The 17,643-nt window shown below is 31.5% G+C and overlaps 1 protein-coding gene and 1 non-coding gene across 2 annotated transcripts; one reads left to right on the top strand and one right to left on the bottom strand.

Annotated features, from left to right (window-relative positions):
• The first annotated feature begins 1,308 nt into the window (after window positions 1-1,308).
• On the top strand, window positions 1,309-1,380 carry TRNAH-GUG (transfer RNA histidin (anticodon GUG)). Its single transcript has one exon. It is a non-coding gene; the product is annotated as a tRNA-His (tRNA).
• Window positions 1,381-14,219: 12,839 nt separating this feature from the next.
• Window positions 14,220-15,941, bottom strand: LOC127084320 (peptidyl-prolyl cis-trans isomerase FKBP12). The gene is made up of 4 exons (XM_051024747.1): window positions 15,734-15,941; window positions 15,521-15,616; window positions 15,290-15,342; window positions 14,220-14,512 (listed from the first exon to the last, which is right to left on the bottom strand). Exons 1-4 carry the CDS (start codon window positions 15,819-15,821, stop codon window positions 14,411-14,413), a joined length of 339 nt encoding a protein of 112 aa, XP_050880704.1. The 5' UTR covers window positions 15,822-15,941; the 3' UTR covers window positions 14,220-14,410.
• Between the last annotated feature and the right edge of the window lie 1,702 nt (window positions 15,942-17,643).

Raw genomic sequence — 17,643 nt, forward strand, 5'->3', positions numbered from 1 at the left:
CTAATGAGATTTTATACCAAACTGATCTCGAATCGAATAAAACTTTTGAAAGGACTGAGCTTTCGAACTAAAATGGCGAATTAGTATCTAAATCTCCAAACCAAAGCTTTTAAAGATTTTCGATTCGAATCCAAACAACAATCCTTAATGGATAAATTATTCAATAAAGATAAAAATATTTCTTGGTGAGTTTACAATAATACCCAGAATACAAAAGATTCATCGCTACACAAAAGGACTTTCTCGGAAGTGCTACGACTAAAATATGTGAGAGAAAGTTGAAAAACATTGTAGAGAGTGAGATAGTGAACTCACGTTTCTGGATGTGAAAATGAGAAGGGAAAAGTCTCTATTTATAAACTAAAATGTGACGCAAAAAAGAAAAGTTAATTGCCAAATCAATTGACACCTTATTCCAATCGATTGGATGACATAAAAATAATCGATTAGAAAAGTAAAAAAGGAAAGAAAAAATAGATCCATAGATGTTTATGTTCATTAAGAGACTATCACAAATAATTAAGGACAATTTTTGCACTGACCCAATCAATTAGGTATAAGTGTCAATCGGTTGAACAATACAAAATTTTGTCTAAAATCATTCAGATAGTTCCTGATTCAACTGGAACGTCTCTTAAATATTTTTATGGATATTTTCTTAAGATATAGAGGCTTGAAAACTCATATGTATGTGTGTGTGTGCGCGCGCGTGCATGTGTATGTGTACATGCGAGTGTGTGTGTGTGCGCACGTGTCTGCGCATGCGTGTGTGTAGAAGAAAAAGAAGAAGAAGAAAAAGTGATGTGATGAATGATATAAATGGTGTGAATAGTGCATGGCAAAGGAGACAATAAGTGAAAATACCAAAGTATCTTTATTTTTAGTTGTGTTAAATTTTAAAAGAAGGGTAAAATGATAATGTTGGTGGACATTGATTTTCATAGGTTGGATATTTGATTTTTTTTTGTGCTCTAATATGATATTTCCAACACCCTTACTCATGTCTAAAACTAAATATTTGGAGTATAACACTAAAGATCTGATAGTATGTAATTTGATAGATCTTAAATAAATTATAATAGTATATTAGAATTAGAGTTTTGTTCCATTCAACTCTATAGAACAAATTGTAAAGTAAAAGAAATATCTCTTACCATATATCATCAAATATGAACATTCTCAACAACATAAATTAAATATTATGAAATTTTTTTGTATCAATAAAGATGAATGCTTTGCAAGAATGATAAAAAAACAATTTTATTAAAAATAGTTATGTATTATAATATTCATTTGCACCAACATCAAGTGGCTGTAGTTTAGTGGTAAGAATTCCACGTTGTGGCCGTGGAGACCTGGGCTCGAATCCCAGCAGCCACAGTTTAATATTATTTTATATTTTTTTCCAAATTCAGCATAAACCCTAAAGCCTAAGTTCAATGTTTTTATATCTTTTTTTTAGATTCAGCATAAAATAAAACGACATCATTTAAGAGTTTCGCTGAATGCTTTCTTGAATGAAAAACTCGCTACTTGATTTCGACCTCACATAAGACCAGTTTCATACTTTCTCCATCATATCAATTTATTATTTTACGTACTTTATTCAAGCTATTGTTATGTATGTATGTATGACACCACTTGGCAATACATGTATCCATCATTTTGCTCTTCTCGTAGTGATGAGCATGATAAATCTTAGTTTAATCTGATTCTAAATTACTTTATTTTAACAACATAGAGAACAAGTTTTTTGGAATTTGCTCACATATGGATCCATAACTCGTCTTTTATCAAATTGTGTATCTCGTAAACTTGTAAGAACATAATTTATTTTTATATCAAAGGCGACTGGATTCGTTGGGTGGAATATTTGAGTGATTTGTTCTCTGTTGGTTCCTCTGTCAAAATGTTTTTGGGTACACTTAGGTTTCCCTTGTGGAGGTCTTGCATGACTTTCAGAATGCACATAATATCTTCTTTAATGTAGAGAAGGTTGTGGTGAATGCACATTCTTGTTATCTCAATCCGATAATTTTTCTTTTTATGCTGCTTTTTTTTTGCTAATGATTGATTTTTAATTTACCTTTGCACTCTTCTCAATTTCTAAATCAAAAAATAGTTTATCTAATACTTTACCTTGCATACACAAAAACAATGAAAATACATCATAAACACTGTAGACTTAAACAAAAAACAAATAAAGGAAAGATTAAAATTTAAAATACAAAAAAAAAACTTAGTGATATAGAGATTTGCCTTGTTAAAATTACTCAACAATCCCCAACATCATAAAAAAATTGCGGATTAAATTCACCAAGTGTACTAAATATCGTCAACAATAAAATTTATAAAGATTTGTCGGAGATTGTATAATTTCTACCCAACAATTATCAATTTTACTCCGATTGTGCAACACTAACAAAGGAGTGGGCGTATGGATATCACATTAATTGGTAAAGATAAATTGAAAATTACTAGAAATAAAAAAACTATCAATTTAAACACGCTTAGACCTTTTTTTAGTTCTTTATTTTTTATTACTCAGTAGTTTCGTCTCATTTCTGTAATTGCTTATTGTTGACTATGGCTCATATTATGGAAATTATTATGGGTATTATTGAGTATGACTCATATTGTGGAGATTATTATGGGTAGAATATTGGGGATGTTGAGGCTTCAAGGGTATTATTTTAAATTGAGCCCTATCATTATATATATTACATGTAACGATGTAACCCTAATGAATCATAATTATTAGACAAAAATAAAAGGAATTATAATTGCTCTATAGTCGCAGAGGTAGGCACCATTGACAGAATTTCATTCACAAAGATCAATCGTGTTCATTTTCTTTTACTTTTGTTCGCTTTATTCTTTTTTACTGGTTTTTTTTCTAACATTTGGTATTAGATGACGGTTAACCATGCTGCAAAATTCAAAGTAGCAAGGTTTGATGGGACAAGTAATTTCAAATTATGGAAATTGAGGATTAATGATATGTTAGCTCAGCAAAGTTTATAAAAGGCGTTGTGTGAGACGAAACTGAATGACATTGAGGATACTAATTAGATAGAGATAAAGGAGAAGGTCGCAAGATTGTTCACCTAAGTGTTTCAGACGAGATGATGTATCATATCCTGAAGCTGATGACGTCGAAGCAAGTTTGGGATAAATTTGAGAGTCAGTATATGTCGAAGACACAGGTGAATAAATTATTCGCGAAGCAATAACTATATATTCTAAAGATGCGGGAAGGATCAAATTGAAAACATGTTAATGTACTCAATAATATAATTATCTTGTTGTACTCGTTACTAGCTTCTTATGACTACTTGGTGACTACTCTTGTCTACGGGAAAGACAATATTAGTTTTGATGTGATTACTACTGCATTTTTGTCCCATTCTCAAAGGAGACAAAGTTTAGAGAAAGAAACTTAAGGCAACGGTCTGTATGTGAAAGAGTTTCAAAATCGTGGGTGGAACAAGAGTAATGGAGGCTATGGAAATAAGAGGTCTTAATCTAAGAATCGGGAACCAGTTTAGTGTTATAGTTGCAAATAGATTAGCCATTGGAAGAGGGGAATATCCAAACAAAAAGAAGGACTCATTTAGTTCTGCAAATGTGGTTCAAACCGATGATTCTAGCATTAAAGCAGAGATATTATATGTTGCACCAGTAAATGCACAAATGTGTGGATTATTTCTCTGGTTGTTCTTACCACATGATGCCATACCGAGAATGGTTCATTATATTCAGTTCAGGTAATTTTGAATTTGTTTATCTAGGTGATGATAAAGTATGTACTACCATTAGAATAGGACAAATAAAAATTTCCATGGACGATGGTGACGTGTGAACACTGAACGATGTTAGAGATATTCCAGAATTTAGGAAGAACTTTATTTCCCTAGATACTCTATGGGAAAATGGTTTCTCCTACAAGTTTGATGGAGATAGGGATATTATTAAGGTTAACAAAGGTGAATTATTTGTGATAAATGAAAGGAGGATTGTGGGTAACATCTACAAACTATTTGGAAACAGTGTTGCAGGTGATGTTGCATCAGTTATGTCTGATAATTATGCACTCAAACTTTGTCATATGCGCTAGGGTCATCTCAGTGAGCATGGGATGATGGAACTTCATAAGAGAAATCTATTGAAGGATATTCATAGTTGCAAGATGAATTTGTGAAAGTATTGTGTACTTGGGAAACAATGTCATGTTTGGTTCAATACCATAAAGCACAAAATAAAGGGAATTTCATACTATGTGCACTCAGATGTGTAGGGGCCTACTAAAGAGGTTTCCATGGATGGTTCCAAGTATTTTTTTATTTTCGCAGAAGATTTTTCTCGCAAGGTTTTGGTGTATTTCTTGACGCATGGATCTAAAGTCTTTACCAAGTTCAAGTTATGGAAGGAAAAGATAGAGAATCAAACAGGCTGAAAAATCAAGTATTTCGGTTAGATAATGGGATAAAGTACACTTATTCAAATTTAAAGAGGTTTTTTGAAGAACACGATATTCAAAGGTATTTCTCAATTATTAAGACACTACAATAAAATGATATGGTAAACATAATGGATAAGTCTCTAACTTAAAAGGAAGGTGTCACTTGTTAAATTATAGACTATCAAAAGGTTTCTAGGAAAAAACAGTTAACATGGTGTGTTATCTTATCAACACATGTCATGGCGGGTTTCATTGAAGAGGAAGGTTGCATATGATGTATGAACATGTAATTCTATTGATATTGGCAACTTAATAATTTTTTGGTGTCCAGCTTATGTGCATATATCCTGTGAAGATCAGTCCAAACTTGACCCAAAGTTGAAGAAGTGTGTCTTTGTTGGTTACACAAAAGGTATGAAGGGGTTCAAGTTATGGGATATGGTTAAAAAGAACATGGTGAAGTAGTCAATTACAACAGATATGTCAGCATTTGAAGGAGAAAGTTTCAACAAAAAGGTGATTCAAATGGATGTTGATCCACCACTAGTATGCAGTAGTTTCTGAACCATAAGAGGAATCAGATGGTGATTCTGAAATTGACCATAAATCTGAAGTTTTAGGTGGATTAGAGGATTATATTCTTGTACATGACATAAATCACTATTCAACCAAACCACCAGAAATATATGGGTATGAAGACTTGACAGTCTATGCACTTCTTACTAATTCTGGAGATTCTTCTAGCTTTCGATAGACTATAACTATCTTGGAGAGAGATAAGTGGATGGATGAAATGGTGGAGTAGATGGAGTCCTTGAAGAAAAAGCATACATGGGAGTTTGTTCTACTTCTTAAAGGGAAAATGGTCATCATTTGTAAGTGGGTCTTCAAGAGAAAATTATCAATAACAAAAAAAGAGAAAAAGTTCAAGACCCGTCTTATAGAAAAGGGGTATTCACAACAGAAAGAGGGTTGACTATAATTAGATTTTCTCTCCGATCATTATATGTACTTCTATCAGGGTCCTGTTAGCCTTGGTAGTCAGCCAAGAAATGTATTTAAAGCAGATGGATTTGAAGACAACATTTCTTCATAGTAATTTATATGAGAAAGTTCACATGGATCAGTCATATGGGTTCAGTGACATTGGACATGGCATACTAGTTTGTAGTTTGAAGAGGTCTTTGTATGGTTTGAATCAGTCTCCAAGGTAACGGTACAAGCGATTTGATTTATACATGCATCAGATTGGCTACATAAGGTGTGAGTATGACTATTGTGTTTATGTTATGAGCCTTGATGACGACTCTTTTATTTTCTGTTAAGTAAGTTGATGATATGTTGATAGTTACTAATCATTTACATGACATAAATAAACTAAAAATTAAGTTGGGAAAAGACTTTGACATGAAAGACTTAGATTATACTAAGAATATTATTGAAAATTATGACTCTTTCAAAAAAATCTATGTTGAAAATGCGTTAGACAAGTTTGACATGAGTAATTTGAAGGTTATAAGTACTTCATTGGGGAATCACTTTAAGCTTTCATTGAATTAGTGTCCAAAGATAGATGCATAACATGAGTATATGTCAAAGGTTTCTTATGCCAATGTTGTTGGTTGTTTAATGTATGTTATTGTATGCCAACTTTGTAAGTTTATGTCCAAAATGAAAAAGGCTTCATTATGATGCAGTCAAGTGGATTTTTAGGTACTTGAAGGGTACAACGAATCATGGTATCACGTTTAGCAGTGAACAAGGTGATTCCTTTGCTGTAAGATATGTTGATTTAGATTATGCTTATGATATTGATGATAAGAGGTCAAAAGATGAAGTAGAGTACATGGAGGTTGGTGAAGTTATCAAATAAGCATTATAGCTTACAAGATTGATGAGAAAATTGGGTGTTGAGAAAGGTGGAGCTCGATTGCACTGTGATACAAAGTGACATTTATTTGGAAAACAATCAGGTGTATCATGCCATGACAAATCATATTGATGTATGGTTTCACAAGATCAGAGAGTTGCTTGCATCTGGACATATATTACTTGAAAATGTTCATACTTCATAAAATATCGCTAAGATGTTGACAAAGCCAGCCTTCAATGATAAGTTTAGGCATTGCTTAAACTTGTTACATGTTTCTCAATGTTAAGTAAGAGGTTTAGATTCCTATTTGCCAAAATGTGATCGTCTTTCAGAAAATCTTCATAAGAGTTTGACATTCGCCAAGATGGAGATTATTGAATATGGCTCATATTGTGGAGATTATTATGGGTACTATTTAGTATGGTTGATATTGTGGAAATTATTATAAGTAGGAAACTTCAAGAGTATTATTATAAATTGAGCCCTGATGAAACCCTAATAAATGTAACCCTAACTAATCTTAATTATTAGACAAAAATAAAAGAAACTATAGCTACTACAAGCATCATTGGCCAAACAATATTAACAAAGATCGGTTGTGTTCATTGCCTTTTACTTTCATTTTTATTTATTCTTCTAGTTGTTCTAACACTTATGTAATATCACGATGAATAAACAAAATAGTGACGCTCATATTTTGGGTGAGTAACTCTCTTCTTTAATTACAATTCCACAGGCGTCTTAGGTCAATTTTCAATTAAAGAAGGTTTGTTAATTTATTAGTTCCTAGTATCATAAATCAACTAATAATCTATGTGCATGACTATTAGATGTCTAACAATATAGTTAGGCTCCGAGTTGTAAAAGTTAGGATTAGTAATCATTCAAAACTTGTGATCAATCAAAACATTCATTAGTGTATGAAAGCATTAAGAACCAACTTTATTGAATAGTATTAGAAAGACAATTGCATAAATTAGTACAAAGCAAACTATATTGTTCAAGCTACTCAACATAAATTCATCTCTAAAAGCTTAATCTAAAGAAACATAACTACTCATGAAATCAACATTCATATCCAAAAAATTAGATAAGGAATGTGTGAATTAGAAGGGAAGAAATGAACTCCAATAATGAATCATGGACCTCTAAAATCCGATAATAGTCTCTCGATGATTATAATTTAGAGCCTCGTCAAATAGAATCATATTTTACTTAAATATGGTTTTGAAACCGCGGAAATTGCGCGAAGGTATCCCATCACTCCATGATTAAATCAGATTACACTTCTTCGACGTTTTTATCATATGATTGCATCATGATGCCTTCTCATCGTGCCACGATTTAAATAAGATCAAAATTATTTGTTTTCCTCTAAGGATCGTGTCCCAATCCTCTCTGGTTGTGACACGTTTTTTACAATGATTTTCTTCCATTTTTTGTGTCTTTGTGTGTCGCCTTTGGCTCACTTCTTGTCCCGACAACTTCCACTGTAAACATCGTAGATTTGTCTTATTAGCATGATTTTAATGTGAATAGAAACATACTACAATGATCTTGATTTATATATAATTTATTACAAGATATGTGAAGTTAATAGAAAAAGTAATTGAAATATTGTAAAAATCTACTAAAAATGACATTATGGTTGAGTGTCAGATAAAATCAAATTTGTCTCAACTAGTTAGAGCCATAGTCAATGACATTGTGTCATGAATTATAATTTTCACTTGTGAGAATATGAGTGACCAAGACAAATTAAGGGTCACCACTACCAGACATGAAAAACTTTTATTCTTTATAATTTCTTTCATAGTTGAGGAACAAACAAAAAAGAATAAAATGTTTTCTTAAAAGAGTGAAAAATTAAAATTAAGTTGATATCATTTTAAGAAATGAAATTATTTGATTATATCTAAATTATTATGATGATCAATAAGAAATATGTAATTACGTTTAACGATTTTTACATAGAAACATCAACGGTATGAAATGTTTTTGAATGCAACATTTTAAAGGTTAAGTCGCGTCAGACTATTCTTCTTTTTCATTTCACATTTTACATTTATTCAACTTCAACCACTCTCAAATTTCTTTTATACACCAAGTCAAATTTCATTCAATAAGGCTCAAGGAAACTCAAGGAAACATCATTCTTCATCTGTAACACCATCCAACTTCATCAAAATCATCAATTTCTTATAAGTTTTTTGAGTTTTTGATAAATGTTTGAGTTTTTATGTAAATGAGTAAAAATCAATTATTAGGGTTAAAAATGAGTAGAAATCACATTTAAGATAGTTTAGTCATAATGTATTAGTTGTTTGTTGGCTAAAATTGATTATCAAAATAAATTTTTTGAGGTTGCATGTGGTACATTACGCCATTGACGCAACTCCTGAGTTGTAGAAAATTCCGGAGATGCATCTCCAAAAAATTTCAACATTTAATTTTCTGCAGGAGATTTCGAAAATGGATCTCCTGAATTTCCTACAATATATATATATATATATATATATATATATATATATATATATATATATATATATATATATATATATATATATATATATATATATATATATATATATATATATATATATATATATATAATCTTGCTTGTGTGTTATTTGTCTACATTAATGGTTTGTCTTACTATAACTTTCAAACATAATGGCTAATGAACATGATAGACTGAGGGATGACAGGGTTGCTCAGCACGCGTCCGTTTGGCGGGAGAAGAGTCAGCAGGTTCTTGAGGCTCCTGGTCCCTCTGGCCAGACAGAGTCGTCTACTTATGAGGCTCGTGTTTCACCTCATGCCACTCTATCTTCTTCTTCCCTTAGGGGACGTGATTCACCATCTGACGCATCATTCCCTCATCCTCCTGCAGGCGTCAGGTTTCACCAGTGCCACCTTCTACCGATGATGATGTTGATCCGGTCTCACATGTTATCATACCTCTACTGATGATGTTAATGATCCAGTGCCACCTCTGAAGGATGAGGCTAGTGTAGATGATGAGCCAAAGGCTTTTGAAGGTGGTCCAGTTGATTTGTCTTTACTGCCTATGTATTCAGACCATATTATCATACATATCTGGGATGGAGAGGTAGCATTAGTTGGATTCTTTATTAAATTTTACGTTAATTTTAATTTCTGACATTGATTATTTTTGACAAATTTTAGGAGCATGATCCGCAGAAGTTTGTTAACCACGAGAGGAAGATTGATGCATTTCCTCAACCAGATGAGGATTGATGCACTTTTTTCAAAATTACCAGTATTTACTAATACTTTATAAAAACTGATTTCTTTGGACAAGCATAAAGCACGTATATTGTAGAGATTAGATATAAGGCATAATTGGCTGATTAAATCCTCCTAGACATGATTGTGCTAAAAATAAGTTACTTTTAGTACAATTATATTTACAAGAATTTATCCGGCCACCCCACGTCGTACCTGACACTACCATATTATGCGTGCTTTTATTTGAGTTAATTTGAGTTAAAAGAGTCTTTAACTTAATTTGAGTTAAAATATTATTTAACTCTTTTGAATGTATTATTTGAAAGAAACATCATAATAGAAATAACATACAAAAGTTATTTCATTTCAAGCTTGAATCTTATACTCGTCATTACGGGTGTTCAAAATCAAACCAATCCAATAGAAAACTGCAAATCAAACCAGACCAAAACCTCAAAAAATCGCATTTGGTTCGGATGTATTTGGATCATCTTTTAACAAAATCGCATGGTTCGGTTCGGTTCGGTTTGCGGTTTGTATTATGCAAACCGAACCAAATCGGATCAAACGCACTATGTTACAACCTATTTCACTTAACTCAGATCCAACCCAAATCTAAATCTATTATGCCTTAACCTTACGATTAGGAATGATTTTCTATTCCTCACACTCAGGGTTTCAGTTTCAGTTTTCTCAAATCACTCATAGAAATATCACGTCTTCCACACTAAATACATCTTGCATCTTCTTGTCTAATATCTAGTTAGTTATATTCTTTCTTTTTCACCCTCTCATTTTTATGCAATAGTTCTTTCTTCCAATTTTGTTTTTATCGCACATCTTCTTGTCTAATCTCTCCTCTCTTTTGTTCTTTCTTTTTCATCTTCACTGGTCTCTTATCTCCTCTATTTTTTTATTATAATGTTTTTGATATTATTTTATGCTATTGTTTTATGTCTATTATTCAACTTTTGTCTAATCTGATTTTTACATATTAAATGGGAAGTTGTTGTCCAAATATGATGAGTTTTGTTGTTATTTGGTAGTGTATGAATGACTAAATGTGAAGTTATCTAGTCATCTATATGTGTATTTATGGCTCAATAGTTTTTTTATAAAAAACCAAACCAACTGAACCGAATCAAACCGCATTAGTTTAATTTGGTTCGGTTTTATTTCTAAAAGTCAACCGAACCAAACCAAACCGCATGTTTTTTTCTCTTGCGGGTCGGATGACTTTTTGCGTCAAAACCGTTCAAAATGCACCGAGAACACCCCCACTCCTCACAAACATGTCTTGTACTTAATGTTTACTTTCTAGATGGTTGAAAACCATAGAAAAAGTTGATGTAAGGAAAAAAAATCACAGATATAATACCCAATGTCTTGCACTTAATATTTACTTTCTAGATGGTTAAAAATCATAGAAAAATATCTTGGACTTAATGTTTACTTTCTAGATTATTGAATATCATAGAAAAAACTTGATGTAACGAAAAAAAATCACAACTCTAATACCCAACGTTGTTTCTCAAAATCTATACAACACTATATTTGAATACTAGAGGCCAGGAGCAAGGTGCTTTTGAGAGCTTTCGTACAACAATAAGCCCATACTAAAAGAGCTTATTTAGAGCCTTATTCCAAGAACCTTTCAATAGCTTATACAGAACCTTTCAAGAAAAAAAGAAGTTTTCACATTAGAGTTTCTAGAAGAAAAAAAGTTTTTTATAATCTCGTAAAAAAAGTCTATCTTGGCCGTTTGGTTGCTGAGGACATGTACTTCAACAGTTATGTTGATCACCATCAGACGCAGTCATTTTACGAGATTGTGTTATACTCTGGATGGTTGGCATGCGTGTTGCGTATCCCTGCTCCTCATCTGCTCGAGCACGTCATGCGGCAATTCGGCTACACTTAGACCATTCTCAGACACCTTATTGTCTCTGCACCTCTTCCTTTGACACGTAGACAGATAGAGGACATGTTTAATGATAATGAGAGTCATCTGATACTGGAGGAGGCACGAGTTACCATAGCTCCGAGCGACTGGAGCTACGTGGACGGGTACATCACGTGGTTCTTCAAGGTGTCACAATCGTACATGGTGCATGCTGCTTCATGAGATCCTTCGAGATCAGTTCATCAAGAGATACTAGAGGATGAGCAGGCACAGTTAGATCATGATGAGGATGTCTTGCCTAGGAGTCGTCGCATTGTGGAGATTGCGCATGCAGGCATTGACAGAGGTATCTTCTCTGATGGATTTGATGTGAGGCATGTCCTAGATGTCATCATGACGGAGGCGTAGAGGATATTGTTGTACCGAAGACAGCGCCGGAGGACAGGCAAATTGATGGCCAGGAGGTGAACGAGGCACAGGAGGTAGGGGATAGCTTGTCAGACACACACAGTAGTCTCTTATTATATAGTTGTAGTACTATGATATGCACTTTATTTTGACGGTCTTACTACTTTATTGATCCTCGATTGTACGATATTTTTTACATTTATTGGTATTTTATTTTTGTATGACATTTTTTGTTCATATGAAATTATGTACGTCTATTTTTGTATGACATTTGTACGGCATATTTTAAATCTTCATTTGAACACAGATAAACAACATATACCATGAAATACCTGTTCTAATACGTTTCGGAGATGCATCTCCGAAATATACCTGAGATGCATCTCTGATACAATTCAAATGTAAATGACTTCTAAGTGGGATGTATTATATGTTTTAAATTGTTTCAGAGATGCAACTACGAAATATTTCAATGTTTATTCAGAAATTGGTGCATCATATATGCATCTTCGCAAATTATATGCATTTAAAAAAAATTGTGTGGTGGTTAAGAAGTATTAAGGTTGCATTAAAAAAAAATTAATGATATAAACTCTAAAATATTTACTTATAAAAATAATTAAACAATTAACTAAATTACCCATAAATAAATAAAAATTATGCTATAAATCCCAGTTATTTATTTATAATGATAATTGTATTTATATTTAAAAATAAAAAATTATTAAATATTATTCAAGTTTTATAAATTGCATAGAACATTTGTGAGATTATATATTTTCTTTTTAAAATAAATTATTGCACATACTTAATGCTACAAAATATATATCCGTCCCTGATTCCAAAGATGGATTCCAAAGATAAAAATAACATATGGTTTGAGTTAAATTATTTCTTTTAATTTTTACCAATACATGATTATATATTTATAGTATGTCACAAAATCAAAATATATAACATGTAGTGTGCTTATTTTAAGATTACAAAATAGTAATATTTAATTAAGTGTGATAAATATGAAATAAAAAATAGCATTATATTAAACTAATATAAGTTTTAGTAAAAAATATAAAAATAATAATATAACACCTCACACTATTAATAAAATAAGTTTTAAAACTGCATATTTCAATAAAAATAAAAGTAAATAAGAATATATATTAAACAAGAAATATCACCTGAATTTTTTATCCAAATAATCTATTTTTTTAAATAAATATCTAAAATAATCTCAATTTTCACATATTTCAAAATTATGCATGGATAAAATTGGGTCGAAAAAGAGAACTAAAATTTTTGAATTTTAAAATTATAGGTACTAAATTATATCAATTTTTTAAGAATTATGTATCTTTGAACTAATACCAGTATTTCAAAAAAAAAATCATGTTATAAATACTGAAATTTTCAATATCCTTAATAAAAACTTATATTTATATCGAGAATTTCAAAATTTTCAATAAAAATCTAACTAGAAATTTCAAAATTTTCAATAAAAATCTAACTAGAAATTTCAAATTTTCTGATAAAAATTCATAAAGTTATAATTTTTTTACCAAAAATTTTAAATTTTCCAATATTTTTGCACTTTTTTCAAAATTACCGGTATCTACTCATACTTTATAAAAACCTATTTCTTTGGGGATCAAGTATAACACGGGGTTGGCCGGTTAAATTCTCCTAGACATGATTGTGCTAAAAATAAGTTTTTTGAGTTAATTTGAGTTAAAAGAGTCTTTAACTCTTTTGAATGTATTATTTGAAAGAAACATACAAAAGAATTAATTCATTTCTAGCTTGAATCTTATACTCTTAGCGCAACCATGTCTTGTACTTAATGTTTACTTTCTAGATGGTTGAAAATCATAGAAAAAAGTTGATGTAACCAAAAAAAATCCCAGCTCTAATACCCAATATTGTTTCTCAAAATCTATACAACAGTATTTTTGAATACAGGAGGCCAGAAGCAAGGTGCTTCTGAGAGCTTTCCTGCAACAATAAGAGCTTATTTAGAGCCTTATTCCAGGAACCTTTCAATAGCTTACACAGAACCTTTCAAGAAAAAAAAAAAGTTTTCACATTAGAGTTTCTAGAAGAAAAAACAGTTTCTCTTATAATCTCATAAAATAACCTTTATCCAAAGATGACCTCTACAACAATCCTATACGATATAAATCCTTTGACAAATATGTGGACCAACTAAATTCATGTAAAAAAATTTCTGGATCCACAAAAACCATCTCAAGACTTTCACACGGAAGCAGAAAGCCAGAAACAGATACCATAAGCTATTATCTAATTGATAAAGAAATAGGAGGATATAGTAAAAAAGCTAGCAAATATTAATACTGAAGAGTTTCACATCAGTGGAGTCTTATTTAGTATTCAAGTTCAACAACTCAACCACTGTAAATATCATTCATAGTGCAAGGACACCATTAAACATGTCTGATGAAATAGAGGATCCTCAACTCATACTAATAATTTACCATATGAAAGACTAAAAAGGTTTTCATTGTGCACTTAAGACCTCAATTTCAAACTCCAAGACAGAGTTGGGCTTTATTCCCCAGGCAGGAAAACCACCGGCACCATAAGCATAATCAGGAGAGCACTGCAAGATTATAAACAAGGTGAATAACAGTCGGATTATTCAAATTGATAACTATTTGACAAAGTACTAAAGTCTTTTTATTTGCAAAAAATTATAAACATGATATACTCAATAAGAGCATTTGATTGATCAATTGGAATCAGGTTGATAAAGTTTAGCGTATGTTTGATGCTGCAGTGAGAAAAAAATTGATTTTAAGTGAACTGATTATGGTTAAAAGTGAGTTGAATGTAAAGTGATTTTTGTTTGGATAACTTTATGCAAAATTGAATTGAACAGTAAATTTCATTGTAAAATTCACTTTTATACTCAAAAGCAACAAATTCTAACCAAGTAGAATCAATTCTGAGGGCAGACTCAATTCTATTTCAGAAGAACCAAACACCTCAAAATCATTTCAAAATCAATTCTACACCTCTAGAATTGCTTTTGCCTCGTCCAAAATTTAAACCAAACATTCACTTAATATATACAAATCAAAGTGGATCTCCATCTTGTGTGAGTAAAAACAAACATCTTAATTAAGCACTTGTAGCATATAACCCTTATCATAGAAGTGCTTACATTATAAATAAGATCAAAATATTTTCATATAAACTATAAATTGTCTTCTTAACCGTAATTATGAACATATAAGCAATTTCTATAAGCTCTCTAAAACAATATCACAATTCACAAGTGCTTATTTCAATAAATAAGCTCAAAAATAAGTAAATCCAACCGAACATAAGCAACAACAAGTTGTTGTAAGTAAATAACTAGGAATAGATAATATACCCGAAGACGAGCAACTTCGCCGAGTTGCATGCCAAGGACACCTTCATCCCATCCTACAAACACAAATAGTTTGAACAAATCATATAGGGAATAAGTTTTGAATACTTTAGAACAAAAGTGCTAATACCTCTGAAAGTTCATGTGTCTCCGTGTCCAAAACCAACCCTTCTGTGATTATGTTTACTTTATTCAAAATTTTAAATTATTATTGATGTAGGGTTTGAATAATACCTTTGATGACAGAACCTTGGCCGATTTTGAAAGTGAATGGTGTCTGGCCAGGATCCTTTGTGCTCCAGAACTTCTGAGATAGATCACCGTCTTTACCTGTTGATTAATCATCATCATCACAAACAATTAGGGCATCAATCAATCAAACAAAGGGTGGATCTAGGGTTTGGAGATAAAATTGAAAGGAAGAGTGAGATAAGAGTGAGTGGTTACCGTAACCGGTGCAGTGAACGGTGACGTTTTGACCGGAGCGTGGGTTGGGACCGGTTCCTGGTCTTATGATTTGCTTCTCAACTCCCATTTTTCTTCTTCGCCGGAATTCTACTCTTCTCACTTACTCGACCTCTGTAGTTCGTACCGAATCACGCTTCTGCTTTTATTTTAGAAAAAATAAAATACCCAAAAGAATGTTAATAATTAATAATAATTTATAAGAATACTTGAAAATACTTTATTATAAGGGTCTTGCTAACTTGTGCCCCTAGGGCACAAGTTAAGGTTACTACTATTAAAAAGTTTGTGTGGAAGAAAACAAAATTTTAAATTTTAAGAAATTAAATGCACGCGCTTCAAGAGAATATTTTTATAAGTGTATCATTAACTTGTGCCCTTGGGGCACATGTTAGCATTAGCCATAAACATAAGCTCTTTACAAATTTTACTCATAAATTGTATTATTATATTAATATATAAAATATATATAGTCATGTCTGTGTCCTATGATTTTTACATTAGCGGGGTCCTCGTGTCCGTGTCGTGTCCTATATCCGTGTCCGAGTCCGGGCTTCATACCTCTTAACCAATGAAAGAAAAGCATAACTTTATCTTATCCCATGGGATGAAAAAGTATTTTATAGAAAATATAGAATGTCTTTCAAATTCCGGAGATATATCTTCGAACGTACTTTATCTCAAATCAAAACGTTAACTAATTCGGGAAAATTTTACCTTGTACCCCTACAGTTAGCCTCATACCCCTACAATTTTTTAAAAATTCTCATTCTATCCTTTTTAACATTTTAAAAAAATTATTAAAAATTATATAAAAAAAAACGCACCAGAACACTTCAAAGAAGAGTTCCGGTGAATTAAAAAAAAAGGATGACTACCGGAACACTTTTTAAAAGAGTTCCGGTTTAGACCATCCAAACCGGAAGTCTTTAAGAAAGACTTTCGGTATACAACAAACCAAACCGGAAGACTTTCTAAAAAACTTCCGGTTCAGTGCCCCTAAAAGGCAACAAACCGGAACTCTTTAGACATGTGTTCCGGTATACATTACGTGAACCGGAAGACTTACTCTGAGTGTTCCGGTTTACAATGCCAAAAAGTGAAAAATTTGTTTTCCGGAAGTCTTCAGACGAAAATGGTAAAAAAAATTAGAAATGAAAAATATACCCTATTTATATGAGGGTATTTTGGTCAAAAAAATTTAAATGTAGGGGTGTGGGTACAATTGTAGGGGTACGGGGTAAAGTTTTTCTAATTCGGATATACATATCCGTAATATTTTAAAACCAGGCCCAATCATATCGGAGGCCCCATTCTAATTTTAAAAGTAGGCTCAATTTTTTTTAAAAATACAATTATAATAATAATAAAAAATATCAAAAATACAATTATGTATTAATTAAAAATAAATTTAATTATAATTATTTTGAGTTTTGATGAATCTTAATTTTTGTATGTATTAAATTTTTATCATAATACTTTTTTTTATTATTAAGTTTTTTTATTAACATTTTATTTATTTTTATTAATATTTATAAAAAAATGAAATTTTCAAATTTTGGGGCCTCCTAAAATATGAGGCCCTGTGCTGCAGCACATGCTGCACATGCACAAGGTCGACCCTGTTTAAAACATACATCATGTATCCATTCTGAAAGACATGTAACACGTTTATTATTCCGGAGATATATCTCCGTAACCTAAGAGAACAATGCATGTATATTTTGTTTATGTTTATTTAGATGAAAAATTATAAATGTTATGTATCATGTTATGTGACGAGATTTAAATCATACAATTGATATGAAAAAATGACATATATAAATCAGATGGTCCAAAAATAACATACATAAATAAAGTCAAAATACACGATAAAGTAGCATGAAGTGAAA

Source organism: Lathyrus oleraceus, chromosome 1, assembly GCF_024323335.1.
Source record: "Lathyrus oleraceus cultivar Zhongwan6 chromosome 1, CAAS_Psat_ZW6_1.0, whole genome shotgun sequence".
Lineage (NCBI taxonomy): Eukaryota > Viridiplantae > Streptophyta > Magnoliopsida > Fabales > Fabaceae > Lathyrus > Lathyrus oleraceus.

Excerpts from the sequence above, each read along its gene's own strand:
- LOC127084320 (XM_051024747.1), bottom strand. The coding sequence starts at position 15,821 with ATGGGAGTTGAGAAGCAAATCATAAGACCAGGAACCGGTCCCAACCCA. Across the intron at positions 15,343-15,520 it reads CCAAGGTTCTGTCATCAAAG|GATGGGATGAAGGTGTCCTT; the intron begins GTATTATTCAAA and ends TTGTGTTTGTAG. Across the intron at positions 14,513-15,289 it reads GCGAAGTTGCTCGTCTTCGG|TGCTCTCCTGATTATGCTTA; the intron begins GTATATTATCTA and ends ATAATCTTGCAG.